The sequence below is a fragment of the Adiantum capillus-veneris genome, chromosome 27, assembly GCF_014529385.1.
Source record: "Adiantum capillus-veneris isolate H3 chromosome 27, ASM1452938v2, whole genome shotgun sequence".
NCBI lineage: Eukaryota > Viridiplantae > Streptophyta > Polypodiopsida > Polypodiales > Pteridaceae > Adiantum > Adiantum capillus-veneris.
In genome coordinates, this window is record NC_140957.1 from 1224876 (window position 1) to 1242602 (window position 17727).

Here is a 17727-nt window from a genome sequence, read left to right on the forward strand (position 1 = left end):
CCACTTCCAGATTATGCATGTGGAAAGCAAGAAGAATGTTGTGGCTGATGCGTTATCAAGAAAGCCACAAATTTTAGCTGTGTCAATTCCTTATCATCATGAGTTAGATGACATGAAGGAACAGTATACTGCTGATGAAGATTTTGCAAGGATCTTTGAACAGTTAGAAGAGGGGGAACATCACGAGCACTACCTCCTCAAAGACGGTTTTATGATGATGCATGGCAGACTTTGTGTCACTAGGCCACGGCGACATAAGGTCATGGAAGAGTCTCATGTCCCACCATATGCAGGGCATCGTGGTATTGATGCAACAGTTAAAGCGGTAGAGACATTCTTCTATTGGCCTACCGTGAGGAGGGATATGGATCCCTTTGTGCGAGCATGCATAGTTTGCCAAAAGGTCAAGTTTGACAGGCAAAAGGCACCAGGGTTGTTACAACCACTGACAATTCCGGATAAGCCATGGGAAAGCATTGCTATGGACTTTATCTTTGATCTTCCAAGAACGCCAACAGGAAATGATGGTATATGGAGCATTATCTGCAGGTTCAGCAAGCAGGCCCATTTTATCCCTGTCAGGAAGAAGATAAAATCTGATCAGATGGCACGCTTGTTCATGTACAATGTGTTTAAGTACCATGGTATGCCACAATCGATTATCAGTGATCGTGATCCTCGCATGACCAGTTTGTTCTGGAGGGGATTGTTTGAGAACATGGGCACTACGCTCAGTTCTCTTCTTCGTTTCATCCACAAACTGATGGACAGTCAAAAGAGGCTAATTCTATTGTCTTAGATCTGTTGAAATGCTATGTGTCAGATAATAAGGGCAAGTGGGAACAGTATTTGCCTATGCTTGAATATTCGTACAATAATACGGTGCATTCGTCTACCGGCAAAGCACCTTTTGAGATTGTTGAAGGCGGCAAAAAGGTTCCTCCCATTTTGCATACAAAGGACAAGATCTTTGAGGTAGATCGATATGTTGAGAACATGGATGAGATGTATATGAAGATTAAAATTGCCTTGGAGAAGACTCAGGCAAAACAGAAAAAGGCTGTTAATCGTCACCGTCGTGAATTGCTACTCTCACCTGGTGATTGGGTTCTGTTAAGGTTTGAAAAGGCAAGGTTAAAGAAGATGAAGGGCAAGGAACGGCTGTTTCCTAAGCTCAGCATGCGTTACTAAGGGCCTTTTCAAGTGCTTGACAAGATCAGCGATGTGGCTTACAGGCTCAAATTGCCTGATGCATGGAAGATTCATAATGCGTTTCGCGTGAGTCTTCTAAGACCCTTCATGGGTGATGTGCCAAAAGATATGCCAGATGAGGATCAACCAGAAGTTGAGGAACTTGATAAGATCCTGGTACCTGAGCAAGTTTTGGCACATAAAGACAGAAAAATTAAAGGACAAGTTGCAAGACGCTATTTGGTGAAGTTCAAGAACTATCCGCCTATGGATGCAAAGTGGATGGAAGAGAATGAACTGTCAGAGTCACCAAATGTATTGCAGCTTTACCTTGAAGCTTTTGGGTTACAGCCTACTTATGCCCCAACCCAACGTGTGCAAAGGAGGGGTAATGATAGAGCTAGTACATCAAATGTACATATGAATTCAGTGTAGTAGATGGAAATGACAAAAGTATGAAGGCCTCATTAAGTCATTTGTATCTATGTGTTATGACCTTTCTTGCGGATACATGCGATGATAAAAGAGTGTTGATAGCACAAGATCATCAGTGGCTTGTATTTATGGTATGCAATCGAGGACGTTTGCGATTTCAAGAGGGACCTAAACGGACGTTTTGGCCCTAAACGGACCCTAATACCCCCAAGAGGTTCGGGGACGCGAAGGGACCGCTGTACAGGAGAACTGGCGCATTTTCGGAGCAGAAAACAGAGAATTCAGCGTGCTGCAGATTCTCGCCAGGTTTTGCAAAGTGTCTGTATGCGTCGGGAAAGTCACCTATTGCGTGGGGATACTGACCGTGAAGCGTCCTAGTATAGTTATGCTGCCGAAATCGGGCTAGAGTAGGTGTTTCTTAGCCTAGATTGTGCGGGGCAGCTCGTAGGAGATCACAGGTTTTATTCCCACTGTTAAAGAATAAAGAAATACCGAAAGGGACGCCAATTTTGGGGCCTACAGGTTGTCGACGTCTGCTCGGAGCATGCTAGCTTCCGGGTCGTGTGTGTACTTAGGTCATAGTTACATGGGACGGCGGGTCAGGGTCGGGAACGGGGTCGCGACGGCAAAAGTCAGGAAACGGGGACGGGTTTCGGAACGGCAAAAAAAAAAGAGTTTTTTTGGCATTTTTTGACCTACACACATGCCACACACATAGAGCATCACTTTGACCATAAATTTACACTAAATAGACCAAAGAACACGAGTCATATAGGCTGAAATGTGCTAATAAAACATCGATGATCGATGGATACAAAATGAGAAGTGCATGCCACAAGGGCTCAAGAGTCAAAAAGCCTAAAGGACTTAGGACAAGCCTGAGGCCTCAAGGATAACAAAAAGTACAAAGGGCTATGTAGTAGGTAGAGTCGTAGACTCAAGAGTCTAGACTCGAGAGTCGAGTGATCAATGATCATCAAACTCAAGAAGTGCTCGCCTGCTGAATCTCCACATCGTCGTCGTAGTCGAGGTCGTCAGCGACGTATGAGGGCTCCGGCTCGGGAGGCTCGCATTGAGGCTCGAAATCCTCCTCTAGCTCCTCCAAAAGAGTATCGGCCATAGATGGATTCTCTTGTGCCATCTCCCACTCAGTGAAAGGATCTGCCTTGTGTGTGACGCTCTTGGCAAGCATGCGCAAGTTAGCGCTCACAAACACCAAATCATTGGCCCTATGAACCCCAAGGCGATTCCTCTTCTTAGAGGCAATGTGGCTGTACACACTCCATAGTTGCTCCAAGCAACTAGTGGTACATGCTTGGCTAAGGACACGAACAGCCAAGCGCTGCAAATGTGGGCCATCTCCTCCATAGTCCTCCCACCACAAAACCGAGCCAATCTTGTTGCGATCAAGCTGTGCATCTACACATCCATAGGAGCCCTTCTTTTGCCTGTAGTTGAGTAGCTCGTCTCTAATCTTGTGCTTAATGTCACTGCTAGGCTCAAGGCGCTCCAATGCAAGCCGCCATCCTTTGCTCACCTCCTTATCGGTCTCTTGACACCTTCCTTGGAACTCAGGGTCAAGCACATAAGCTGCCGCATGAAGTGGAGAGTAGTATCCATTCCACCTCGACTCACACAAGCCATGAATCTCCGCATACTGAACAGGGTCAGGCACAAGCTTCTCAAGTGCCTCTATCATCCAATCCATGGCTTCATAGACTTTGCCAATGCATGGCTGCAAGCCATCCACCACTCGAAGTAGGTGTAGAATAGGCTTGACCATGGCGTCAAGAGTCTTCACCTCCTCCCACCAAGCGGCGTCGTCGGCCCATTCTCAGCATTTCAATCCTACTGCTGATGTAGACTCCGGCATGGCCTGGAACTCATCACTGAGAAAGAGGCCCCTTAAGGCTCCACCACATGTAGACAAGCGGCCTAGCATAAGCCAATTGAATGCAAATCTTGTCTCTGAATATTTGAGCAAAGACAAGTGGCTCCTCTTTGAGAATTCATGGCGCACTTTTTGATGGTTGAGCACAAAGGAGACAATTCGAGAGGCGTCACCAATGGTGGGTGAAATCCATGACAAGTTCCCTATGTCCTTGAGGAGGTTATTGAGGCAATGCGCCATGCAAAATGTGACATGGATGCTGGGATACATGCCCTCAATGATAGCTCCGGCTGCCCTATTTGACGCCTCTCCATCTGCAACCATACAAAGGACATTCTCCGGGCCGGTGATCTCTATGGTGCTTGTCCACTCCGTAGCAAGCATCTCGGCGGCCTTGCGACTATCGGATGCATCATGTGACTCCACAAAGTACATCTCCCCCCGAGAGTAGGCCACCACCCCGTGGATGGACCGCTTGCGGGTGTCGCTCCATCCATCTACAAGAAGAGAGACGCCATTGGTCTCCCACAAATCCTTTGTTGCTTGGGCCGCTTGCTCCACGGCAAGCTTCTCTTTGTCAAGGAGGGTGGTGCGAAGCCTCTCCGATGAAGGTGGCACATAAGAGGAGCCATATTCCCCTATTTTCGTAACCATGGTTCGAAAGTATGGAGACCTATCCACACAAAATAGAGCATGTTGCGTTAGTATGGAGAGTCGAGAAATTATAACCCATTATGAATACAAAATGAAAGATTGCAATGTGCATATGCCAAGGGAAACTCACCGCGAAGCATGGAAGGCAATGTGGTCGTGGAAGAAGAATTGGGCAACCGACCTATCCACCTCTTCCTTCAATTTAGGATTCCAATTTTCGTTGAGTGGTTTGGCGATGCGGAAGGGAAGAGGACGGTGTAGATCCATGGCTCTTGAAGGTTCGAGAGATGTCGTCAAGGTTGGCTTCCCTTTGCTCTCGCGGTGTCGCTGTGGCGGAGGGATCAACGGCAACAAAACGGCCCCTCTTGGCCGCTTCCGCAACCTCATACACCGTGAGCTTCTCAAGAAGATCCAACCTCTTCTCGGGAGCTACATGAGGGCAAAACTTCACCTCGTGACCGGGTTCATGAAGAAGATCGGCTCGCACTTTGTTTGAACCACCCGATCTCTTGTATAGACATAGCTTGCACGTCCATGGTCTTGCACCGCCACCTTTGCCACGCGAGCTAAAGTCGACTTCATCCCACCACGACCACGTTTGCATGGCGGGCCTACTTCGAAAAGAAGCGGCTTGAGAAGTGGAGTTGGCTTGAGATGACATGATGGTGGAGAGACTCGAGAGAGTAGAGCTTAGAAGTTAGAAGGGTTAGAGGAGAGCTTGTGTGGAGAGAGAGTAAAGGAGAGCTTCAAAGTGGGTAGAAGAGGGAGAGGAGAGCTTCAAAGTTCAAACTTGAGCCTTGAGCTTGAGGGAAATGGAATCAGCTTGAGCCTTGAGCTTGAGGGAAATGGAATGAGCATTGAGCATTGAGACTATGAGTATTAAGAGGCCCAAGGGAGCCTTTTATAGCCTCCCAAGGGCCAAGGCTTAAAAAATATGGCAGTTGGGGCTACATAGAGCCGTTGCAAACGGTCAAAAACGGCCATTTTTTTGAATCTGTTCCGGTCCGTCCCCGTCCGGTCCGTCCGACCCCGGTCCGGCCCCCCTGCGACCCGCCCGTCCGGCCCGTTTTCCGTCCGTCCCTCGGCGTTCCCAGCCCAGTTACGGCCATCCCCGACCCTGGGGCCCGTCCCCCCCGTCCCCTGTAACTATGACTTAGGTGTTAATTCCCGTTACAGGTTACCTTTGCAAAGTACTCAGTGTGACCCTAGGGCCCGTCCCCTGTAACTATGACTTAGGTGTTAATTCCCGGTACGGGTTACCTTTGCAAAGTACTCAGTGTGTATCTAAAGTAAAGAATTTTGGGTGAAAGCCAACGCCTACCGCCCCACGGGCCGATTCCAAGAGGAGAAGTGCATGATCTTCTCCAGGCCCGCCTTCTCGCAGAGGTAGGCAAGATCTTGGATCTTCAGTTCCTCGGACGTGGCTACTATCAAATAGAGTTTGAGACTTCCGAGATGGCGTCCAAGGTCATCGCAATGAGCCCCTTGGCTTCCGAGCAGTTCGAGCCCACTTTCGACAGTGGAGGCATGGTTTTGATCTAGCTACAAATGTTCTGGTAGAGGAGGCAAAACTTCCCATCTCCATCTGCTTTCTTGGTTTGAGGAGGGAGTACCTACCACTTTTGTCCAGGATATGCTCAGAGATTGGGGCTGTCCTGGAGACACCTCGCACGGCAGCCTCAGTAGTTGCCAAGGCGGCCGGCATCCCCTCAGTACGTGTTTTGGTTCGGGACACCCACACCCTCTCGAAGGTCATCCTACTACCTCGGGTGAGTGGAGGTTGGTTCCGCCAGAGCGTGGAGTATTCGAGCCTCCTGGATCAGTTTTTCATTTGCAGACAGATAGTCCATTTGGCAAAGGCCTTTCCTCGCAGGAGACCTCGACCCACAGGGCATGCGTAGCCTCCTAAGGCTGAGCAAGCCCAGCAACGAGACACACAGGCTGGTACCTTGATTGAGACCGCGATCAGACAACTGATGGCTGGCAGCAGGTACCTGGCCGCTGCCGACAAGGGCGGACTCGCCCGACCGCTCCCCTTGGTGGCCGACCTTCTGCAGCTCAGCAACACCTGTTTCCGACTGGGAACTGTTTTGACCCCCTTCAGCATGACCCACCCACCTGAGGAGGCCCCGTCCACTTCAATTCCTACACCTCCACCTCCTCCTCCCTCAGACGCAGCCACTCCGTCTCACCCGCCTCCTCTCCCTCCCCCACCTCCACCTTCGCCTCCCGTCCCTCCTCTCTCCCATGTGGGGCCCACAGCCTCATCTCCCGACCCCTCCACCTCTCCTCCTCAAGCGATGGGGACTGGCCACGCGTCCGCCGCGAGGCAATCTCTTGGTAGTGCTTTCGCTACGAGCCATGTGGCTTGAGAGGGATAACCCCACTTGAGGCCGACTTTCTTGGTGCAAACTTCTCCTTTTCCAGCAGTCCCTAGAGGTTTGACTAGCTTTGATATTCGCAAACGCAAGGACTTCTTCAACACAGTTTCACTCGGTTTCTGGGTGACTCTTCTCCTGACCTAGAGGAGGCTTGCTTTCGAGTCCATGTCCTCTTTCTAGGAGCTAGAGGCATTAAGGCTTTGGACACAGTGGTGGGTTTCTCCTTCTCGTTGTGCGGTAGTAGGGATCTCACAGAGTGGACCCAACACAGTTCTTGATTGGCTCCAGACTCAGGCTACTGAGTTCTCACACCACACAGGGGACTTAGGGGTGACAAATCTAGTGCAGACACTTTGGCCTCTGGCCAAGTTCAGCGAGACGCCTCCGGATGCAGTGGGTTGCAGGCACATTGTGGTGCATTTGTTTGCTGACACTCAGAGCCCTCCTTGTTATGTATTTGTACATGAGGATTCTTGGACAAAGGATGTAGCCCTTCGAGCTGCACGCTCGGCTTGGGCTTGGGCGGGACAGTCACTTCTTTCGCGCTTCTCTAGAGGTCGTTTGGATCCGGATTACACCCCATCCAAACCAGCCTCAAAGATAGCAAGGTTGGCTGTTGTGGCAGCATCAGTTTTCTCCCACTGACTCCATGCGGATCGTCTCATGGAATGTGCAGGGATTAGGAGGGCCCCAGTTTCAGCGTCAACGTGGTCGGCTGCGTCAGGAGCTTCAGAGATGCCTTGTGGGTGGTGAGATTGACATTCTTATGCTATAGGAGCATCATCTTTGTGAGAGTCGCACTAGACGGACATGCAAATCATGTGTGGCATGCTTTGGAGAAGAAGAGTCTGAGAGAGTCCCCTTTTCCCAAATCTCTTGCATCTGTGCCTGCACTTGAGAAAAGAGTCGCAACATAAGGTGTTCTTCTATGCAAGCCCTACATGATGGTGCTACTCTAGTATATGCAAGTTAGGATCGAACTTAAGTTTGAGCCTATTGGCATTGGTAGCCACACAGATGTCATGAGACTAACCTTACACCCTAGTGCTAAAGTAACATATACAGTTGAGGCTCAAACGTAAGTTCAAGGCAGACTTTCTATATTAGCATATGTAGGCAAGGTTTGAACTTAAGCTCGAGCCTCTTTTCCTAAGTAGCCACAAGGATGCCATTAAGCCAGACTTGCAGCTACAATAGCATATGTAGGCGAGGTTCGAACTTAAATTTGAGCCGCTTTCCCTAGAGCTATTATGCTCTGGCCCTGGTTAAGTCTCAAGCACTTGCATGAGGCAACGCTATCATGCCAAAATATCCACAATAAGCTCATGAGGCCACACTAGAGTGGAATATATTGCTAGTGCTTTGAGAGCATTATAAGGTGAGGTTTAAGCTACATCACTTCATCCATCTGTCTTCGTATTTACGCTCTATGGCTGCCAAAATTTTGTCGCTTTCTAACTTCCTGTCCGTCATCATCTTGTCAAAAGCCTCCATAGAAGTTAGTGCAATCTTGGGCGTAGATAGGAAAGGGGGAGGATCGAAAAAACCTCCTGGTGGGGAAAACTCTTCTTCCCCACTCCCATGCTCACCACTTCCATGCGAAGTATCCATTCCGCTTTGGGTGATGACCATCCACTAAAGTCTTGGGTTCTTAAGTTCACGAGGAACTTGGGTTCTTGTGGGTCTTGGTTTCTTGGGTTCTTGAGGTTCTTGAGGCTCTTGCGGTTCTTCTTTCGCTTGCAATTTGTGTTAGAGAAGGATCTTCTCTGCACCCGAGCTATCCTCTTCCCTGCAGGCGCACCCCTTGGCGGCCTTGCGCTCACACCAAGGTTGCTTTTTCCCACCTCACGTTGATTGGTCGGCCGCGAAGTGCACGTTCCGCTCGCAATGAGTGAGAAGAGAGCAAGGGGAGGCTGGACAAGCCCTTCTTTCTTGGGTTTCCTGTCACTCTTCATAACACGATTAGGAATCGACACGACCAAGAGATCTTGGGTTACGTGCGACCACAAGCAGCAAAAGAATTTATTGTGGTTCTTTCCTCGAGTGATACAGAACACTGCCAAAGCTCTGACACCAATGTAAGGTGCAACGGAAGTGAATGTTGAACTTTGCTCTAGATGAGTGCTCCGAACTGTGCTCAAGGTTCCTTTTACTATGAGAAGCCTTCCGTTCTTTTATGAGAGAGTGCAAGTGATCACAAACAAAGTGAATACACACTGTGAATGAAGGTGCATGAGACTGAGAGATAGAGAGAGAAGAGAATACGACACCGGGAAGTTGTCAAAACCTCCTCCAAGGGCCCCTCTTGATGGCCAGAGTGGTCTACTATTGATTGCACAATTTAATACAAGATGCTGATGCAATGATTCTAAGTACTGCTATGCCGAAGTTGACGGTGACGACGAGAACAGCGATGACGATGGATCTACTGGAAACGCTGGTTTTGCTGTTGTCTTATGGCTGAAAAAATCGTTGGTTTGCTGCTGGTTTTGCTGCTGAGGAAAACCCTGATCTGAAAGGCTGAATACGCTGATCTGTAGGGGCTCTCTAACGCTGATTTTGCTGTTCATAAAACGCTGAAATGCTGTCCTCAAAAACACTGGTCATGGTCATGAAATACGCTGGCTGCTGGTGTCTAAAAACGCAGATCTGATGGGGCTGAAAATGCCAAGTGCAGGGGGCTGAAATCACTGAAGTTGATGCTTGGGTTGATGATGCACACTGTCCCAAAAACGCTGATCTATGGCTGTGGAAGGGCAGCTAAAAACGCTGGGTTAGTCTTGTGGAAAAACGCCAGCCTAAGGGGGGGGATCTTGCTTGAGAGAGAGAGGGAGGAACCTGCTGCAACCTGTGCCTCTGTTCTCCTTGCTCTTCTACCAAAAATGCTAGCGCTAGTGTCACGTGACACATCCAACCCTATGTGTTCGTGGACAAGCTACGGCACGACAAGGGTTCAGTCAGTCCAGTCAATCTAGATTAGAAGTGATCTGGCACTTTTGTGAGTCTATTCGTAGACCGTGCATGCGCAGTCACTTAGTGTAGATGCATATCCTCTGGTTGCACATAGCATGATCATAAGCATTCCCATCAGAATCCTTCAAGGGAATTTTCCAGTGCATTTAGCCTATTTTCCCTATTTTTGACATTTTTCACTTATTATTTTTAAGTGACTTTTGTTGGAAAGTAGGTAGGGCGAATTGAGTAAGTTTGTATATAAGCAAACCTAGACTAGCACTAAATGGCAGAAGAGGCGACAGGAGCCAAGCTCAGCAGGCAACTTCTCCAACAAGCCCCCATTTCCTCCAAGCTAGAAGAACCTCCCCTAGCGTTTTCAACAGCTGCACCATCGCCAGCAAGCCCAAGCCCTTGGCGTTTTTGCATCAAATCGTCACCGCAAGACCCTCTCATGCCTAGCGTTTTTTAAGAGCACCAACAGCTAGCGTTTTTGGTCTGTAGCAGATATGCAGCCCTAGCGTTTTGAAGAGGTCCCAGCGATTGCAGATTTGCAGCAATAGAAGACCTTCAAGTTCAGCCATAAGAAGTAGCAGATTCAGCTCGGTAAGAACCTCAGTTTTCAGCCTTAATGAACCTCAGTTTTCAGCCCTAAACCTACAGATTTTCAGCGACAAAGACCCACAGAAAACAGTCCCCCCAAATCAGCGTTTTTGGATAGTTGCAGATTTCAGCCCATGGCGTTTTTGGACAGCAGTAGAAAGATTGCAAATTTCAGCCCTTGGTCGACTTCGTCATCACCGTCGTCATCGTCGACATAGCCTAGACTTGCATCAGTCTCATGCATACCTTCTGTACCAGATTGTGCAATCATAAGTAGACCACTCTCGCCGACGAGAGTGGGGCCTTTGGAGGAGGGTTTTACGTCTCTGGTGTCGTATTCTCTCTCTATCTCTCAGTCTCATACACTTGCACGCACAGTGTCCATCCACTTTGTTTGTAATCATTGCACTCTCTCATAAAGAACGGAAGGCTCTCCCTTCCATAAGAATAAAAGGAACCTTGAGCACAGTTCGGAGCACTCATCTTGAGCAAAGTTCAAACATTCATTCTGCTACACCTAACAGCTACGGATTGGTTATATATTATCTTAGCAAAATTGCCCTACCTAGTTCCCAACAAAAGTCACTTAAAAATAATAAGTGAAAAATGTCAAAAATAGGGAAAATAGGTTCTGTGCACTGGAAAATGCTCCTGATGGGTTATGATGGGAATGCCGATGATCATGCTGTGTGCAACCAGAGGATATGCATCTAATCTAAGTGCTTGACATGCACGGTCTGCGAACAGACTCACAAAAGTGCCAGATCACTTCCTATTCTAGACCGACTTGACTGAATTGAATTGAACCCTGGTCATACTATAGCTTGTCCACGGACAGATAGGGTTGGATGTGTCACGTGACAACACTGCTTTTGCCAAGGTCCGTGAGGCTCTAGAGAAGTCTCAAGTACGCCAGAAGAAGGCAGCAGATCGACATCGACGCGACTTGAAATTAAAGAAAGACAACTGGGTGCTCTTACGTTTTAAAAAGGCACGCCTACAGAAACGAAAGGGAAAGGAGCGGCTTTTTCCAAAGCTTAGCATGAGGTATTATGGCCCTTTCCAAATTAAAGAAAAGATACATGATGTCTCCTTTCGACTCAAGCTGCCCTTGATACTTGGTAGATTCACAATGCATTCCATGTGAGTCTCTTGAAACCTTTTAAGGGTGAGGTGTTAGATGATGGGGAGCCTAATGAGCAACCTGAAGTGGAAGAGAGCGAGGAGATACTAGTTCCTGAACAGATTTTGGCACACAAGGAAAGAAAAGTGAAAGGTAAAGTGATTCAGCGGTTCTTAGTTAAATACAAGAACTATCCGGCATTGGATGCGAAGTGGATGGAGGAGGAGGACCTAGCAGATACTCCTAAGAGTTTGAAACTTTACCTTGAAGCATTCGGTTTAGCTGCGTTAACTCCAAGAGATCCCGCATATCAACAGGGTTAAATCTTGTGCAGAGGTATTGCACAAGAGGGGAGTCGCTCCGCTCCTTTGTCACAGATTACCTCGATTGAATAGAGTCACTGATATCCCTTTGGGTTTCAAGGATACTGCTGTGCTGACAATATTCTGTCGTATGACTTTATAAAATGGAATTCCCGAAATTGAACATGAATGATTTGTACTCTCTCATGAGATTTGTTTGAGTGCAGGAACTCAAAGACGAAATGAAGCATTTCGGACTTAAAAATCTCTATAGACATGACTGCAATAAGGATTAGTTAATCCAACAACAGTGAGGTCCGGGATGGATCTAGATGCGGTTGCTAAATGCGTTGCTGGTAGTCATGGTCTGAGATTTGAAATGAATTTTCGGTGATTGATTTGTCATGTGATGTCATGTCCAATGATGTAACTGTCGTCTTTGTACAAGTCCTAGATGTGTCGTGTCTAGTGCGTCGGTACTTAGAGTCAGTGTCTGTTGACATGGTTTATGGCCTCTATCTGTTTTGCAAGCGTAATCGAGGGCGATTACAATTCTTTCAAGAGGCGGGTATGTCACAAATTGATGACGTGGCAATCCTGCCCGAACACACACACGGACAGACTGCTGACGTGGCAAGCAGGCCGTTCGGATCCCGAAAATCGTGTTGATAGACTGACGTGGCAGAGCGTATGGAATTCCGCTTTATAAGCTGACAACTGTACGAAAATTGTGCAAATTGTTTTTCTTGCAATTTTTGGACCAAGATGCTTTTGGAACACTTTGCTTTTAAGTTTATGCCTTTTGGGGCTCTGCTTTTAGCATCACTTTGTAAGAATAAAAGGGCCCAAGGGCCTCACTTCTCAGGGCATCTGGACGGAGACTTTGAGAGCTGGGGACCCGTGGGAGTTGTATTTGCTCAAAGATTAATACAAAAAGAAATACCGAAAGGGGCGCCAGTCTTTGGGGCCAGAGATGTGTCACTACTTGATTAGAGATGACTTTTCATTTGTCTTTTCATATCCTATATAAGGTGCCTATTGTAACACTATTAAATCGATCAAACAATCAGTTTTCAAGTTACTATCAGCTCAAATTTCAATCTTAAGTCTTACTCATGTACTTACACATACTAATAGGAATAGTATACATGATCCTCACAAGTTGTCAATACGATGGTTCAAAATCATAGATTAACAGCAACAGTATGCAACAATGTGAGTGGACTAGTACACGCTTGTCTCTACTCGAGACTATATGAGTCCTACGAGAAAGTCCCTTCAATCACAATTGTCAATTTGCGGAATCTTGTGAAAAGTCAAAGCCAAACAATCCAAGAGGTTAAAGCCCAAGAGGCCGACCTTGGAATGTGAAATATAATTTTAAGGTCTCTTCTATTGTTGTAACCAACTTGGCCTGGTAATTTACCTTGAAGATTGTGCTCTTGAGGAGTTCATTGAGCGAAAATGTTTTCTTGCAAAGCTCAGAAGCCAAGGCCATTCCCACTTCTTGTATATGTCAACAAAGAAAAAAAGCACAAATTCTATCTATACCTTGTAAGCTATGGGAAAAAATATCTCTGAGAGCAGATGTAGATTACAACAATGCATTTCTCAAACCAAAAGCATGGCACTCTACTACTCTTCAGTTCTCTCTAAAGAAGAACAAATTTTCAAGCTCCAATTAGACTCTGTGAGTTTGGTTGGTTCAAGATGACACTACGTTGAACCTCTCTGCCAACTCAGATAATGAAATTAATGAAATTTTCAAGCTCCAATTAGACTCTGAGTTTGGTTGGTTCAAGATGACACTACGTTGAACCTCTCTGCCAACTCAGATAATGAAATTAATGAAATTAGATACAAAGAGAACTTCTCACTTTCATGGTAAGTGTTACGAATCCTTTGTACATAAAGGTTATTGTTATTCCTTCAGCATGTGAGGTATAAGTGTGCCCTTTTTGTACTTTTTGACGTGGCATTCGTAACACTTCCTATGAAAGTGAGAAGTGCCTTGCCTTCCAACTGAAGGTGCACAGGGAAGACAAGCCCACTGAGTTTTAACCTAATACCCAATCCTTTTTTATCAAGGACAACGACTGCCACTCAATGCAAGTCCATATCTGGTTCATCTTGAGCATGACGAGTATCAGGGACATTCTTCAGCTGTGACTGTGAGTGTGCTACGTGAGATTATAGGTAGGGAAGGTTTTTGTTCTAGCGGGGATGAAATTTAATTACCGCTAGAGAGGGGGATATGAGTGTACCAACAACTTCGGAGGGAGGTCCTTCGTCGCGCTGGAAGCCCCGTCCGCCAAAGCCGCGACCCCCAGCTCGACCTCCTCTAAAGTCGCCTCCTCGACCGCGCCCCCTGAATCCGCTGCTGGCGGGAGGCCTCATTCCACTTCAACAACGCAGGGTTTCAGCGTTGAGTCCGATTCCCAGCAGCTACGTACACTCAAACTATCTATAATATTTATCCTTCTGTATCTATGGCTGGGTTCAGTCTCCGGCGGAAGAAACAAGCCTTCGCAAATTCGCCGCCACCTAGTCTGAACAGTGTGGAGGAGCAAGAGTGAAAAAGGTAAGGGGACTGAAAGAGGCCATCATCTCTTTGGGGGGCGGGGAGGGGGGGCGGAAGAAAAATGGAGGGTCCGATGGAAGAGAGCTTCAACTCCAACCAATCAATTTTTGCCATGGAGCATTGACGCCCCTTTGCATTTCTCTTCCGTCGCCTAGTCTGAACCCACTCTATGTATAACACTTAGGTTTACTTACCTCTCTATGTCCTTCCAACGAGATGTGAACCGGGTTGACTATTTTGGTACAGATCGTCTGCAACAAAGATTGTCGTATGTCTTCGCGAATGGGAACGCCATGCACGTCTAGAGCGCCTTCATCTTCCTCAACCTCATCCCTTGCCCTTGGTATGGTGTGATCCATCCCAACGAGGGGCAATATTTACCGTTGTGCAATGTGCCCAGCAATCGTTCCCAAACGGGTGATATCTCCAGTACATCAACGCACGGTCGAAGAAATTGTTATGTGTTAGGCAAATGCAACTCTTGGAGTCATCTACCCCGAACAAGCTATACAATTCTATACCTTTGCTCGTCTTGTGCTCTACTTTTCGAAAGTGGGTTTCGCCATCATCCTTCAAACAATACCCTACCATGCCTTCGAACGTGTGTAAGTTTTTTTGCCTCATCGCTCTACAAAGCACATCCCCCCCCCCCCTCTGATTGTTCTTGTCCCACCCTAAATAATTTTTCAATTTCTTATTCAAGGTAATAAGAGAGGCGCTTAGAATGTGTACCACCATCTAAAAATGCAAGTGAAATACACTACCCCCCCTTCACATATACTAGCTATTGTCTCCTTCTTCAAGAACTCGTGCAATCGATCTAAAAGACTAACATCAATATCCATACCCCCTATAGCTACAATAATACTAACTTCCATTAGCTTCTTCGGTTCCTTCTCGTCCCTTTCGGATTTTGCTTCCCTCGTCAATGCAGCCCTTCCTTTCTTCTTGGGCACACTACTAGCATTGTTTATCATTAGCAGAATTTTTCTCTTTTTAGGGGGCCGAGCATGGTCCTCTACCACTCCTCGCGCTAAGTTCTTCATTGGTGCCATTGCGCCTACATAGGCAACAATAATTTACGGGTCAATATCATGCAACCACACGCAAACAATCCTACTAGTACATCAACAAAAACAAGGTCCACTCTTTTTGAAATCATAAAAATCCAACTAAACTTTGCCCTGCCTCACACACATAACGACACACACACATAGTATGTATGTGGGAGTAGAATATAATATGAAGAACATTGCCAAATAGAAATTATAGAATACAGAGAGAGAAAGAGAGAGAGAGAATGTCATTTCGCTTTCGAAAGGCAACCGTGTGACACTCGAAAAGCAACCACCTCCTGCACCGCTCCTCTATCCTCCCTCTTGACCCCACCCTGCATGCTCATCTCCTCGTGTGCTGCTTCTCTGCACATCCTGCATCTCCCCATCCTTGTGTGTCCCCACTTATCCTCTCTCCTCTTTCACCACGCAGCTCGACACAGGAGTTCCCCACCCCTCGCCCTCACACACACACACACACACACAAGCTGCACATAGAAATTACAGCAACTACTGCACACACCCACACAGACTCACCACACCTGTAGCTGCAGACCTTGTCATTTCTACCTGCCAACCTCGTTCGTGTATTCATGCTCCCAACACACACCCCACCCCCTTATATCCAACCTGCGAAGGTCCCCCCGTTCGCCCCCTGGTGGCACTGCATGACGGTTACGCGCATACTCTTGCCTGGTGTCCCAAACTAGCCACTCCATGTGCTCAAGCCAGTGTCATCTCCATCGTCGCCCTCTCTTGTGCGTTGACTACGTGCCCCGACAGTTGTCGTTGAATCCCCCAATTGACCGTCGTTTGCTCCCGTTGGGGAATCCCCTTGGAGCATCTCCTTCAGATTTGCCCCAATTCCTATTTTGCTAAACTAACCACACATACTTCTAGGTTCTCTATTATATTCATTTAGTGGCCAGATTCCTTCATCTCAATAACGGCTTCCTCCATGGCTTGCGATATTCTGCATCAACCAAAAGGTCCTACATTTGATGCGAATCAAACCCACACCCTTCAGGGGTTCAACCTTGCAATCAATGATCTACACCAAGAGAGCCACACCGCCTCGTTGCTCTCTCGATGCACTTTAGCTTTTTTTTTTTCAACGATGGCACCCTCTGTGTCTTTGCCTAGCCTACCTAACCGCTCTACGCACACAAACACCTTCTTGGCGTCCTCTATCTCTCTCATGGTTGCTCGACTACTCTGTGCACGTAGGTGCCATCCTTGGCATCCTTTGCCTCCTCCTCCTCCTCCTCCTCCTCCTCTCTCTCTCTCTCTCTCTCTCTCTCTCTCTCTCTCTCTTCGTGCATGCGCGTGCGTGTGCTAATAGTCGAAAGGAACTAGGTCATCTTTGTTTTGAAAAAATAAACAAACTTTCAAAACACCAAAAAAACATAATAGTGAAGGACGATAGTGTAGAAAATGAGAACCCATATAGGTTTGGATGCATGCATTGTGTGTATGCCTTTTTGTATTTCTCTTTTCATTAGCTTTCCCTCATCGTTTTGCTTGCAATGTGTGTATGCATTTTTACATTTCTCTTTTCATTTAGCTTCCCCCAACATTTTCTTCTTCTTCGTTTTTCCTAGCAGTGCCGATGTATTGGATTTTAATTTAGTTTTGAAGCCTTTAGGAAAGAATATAAATAAATTACATGATGGCTAATGCATGCATTAGCCAGTATTTAAATAAACAGTACTAGGCCCCTTCAGTTTGTTTTACGTCAAAAAACTCTTTAAAACCTCAGTTATGTTGATGTTGAACCCTTTGGAACCATAATAAGTGATGCAGAAACTGGGAAGGGCAAAAAATATCGACATAGGTATCGAAGGGGAAGATGGGCAAAAGAAGAGGTCTCACGCACACCAAAGGGATATTTTCTCTCTCTCTCTCTCTCTCTCTCTCTCTCTCACTCAATGATTTGAGTCGTTGGAAGGCTCCATAGCAATAGCCTAATTAGGTGTTGAACCCATTCAAAGTCAGCCTTTGAAAGCTAGAAGCCTTAGGGTAGGCTGAGGGAATCTCATAAAAATATATTTTTTAAATAGTAGAGCCATTAGGTAGTACATTATTTGTAGCACTCCTAAAGGATGTGACTCTAGAGAGGAAAGACATTTTGTGAGAATATCATTTTGATGTAGAGGTTGGTGAAGTGTTGTGTAATGGGGTCGTGAACTTGCATGTCAAGTACCTAGAAGAGTAACCTAATCGGAGCATAACAAGATACTGGCATCATTACAATTATTGTGATAGATTTTTAGAAAATCCTTGCATGTTCATTCGCCATTCCTTGCCCTATGCATGTGTTGGATGTCCATAACTTTGTGACCAAGAGCAACATCCTTAAAAGGTGGCTTTTCAACAACTTTGTTGAGTTACATTTTGGAGGTCACAACCGGACTCTTGACTCTTATGCACACCTTGGTTAATTTGAAGTGTTAACTCTTGAAGGAATCTAGTACAAAAGATATGACTTGCAATTTGAGAGCTCTTTCTTTGATTGTGGAAAATGGTTGTATTGTTGATATTTGAGCTCTATTGTTAGCC

General features: G+C 46.7%; 1 protein-coding gene across 1 annotated transcript in view; it reads right to left on the bottom strand.

Annotated features, from left to right (window-relative positions):
• Positions 1 to 14071, bottom strand: part of LOC147421393 (H/ACA ribonucleoprotein complex subunit 1-like protein 2) — a 59758-nt gene extending 45687 nt beyond the window's left edge. The window contains exon 1 of the mRNA XM_086503616.1: positions 13797 to 14071. Within this exon, the coding sequence (XP_086359742.1) occupies positions 13797 to 13929 (133 nt within the window). The 5' untranslated portion in view covers positions 13930 to 14071. The remainder of the gene's footprint in view (positions 1 to 13796) is intronic.
• Between the last annotated feature and the right edge of the window lie 3656 nt (positions 14072 to 17727).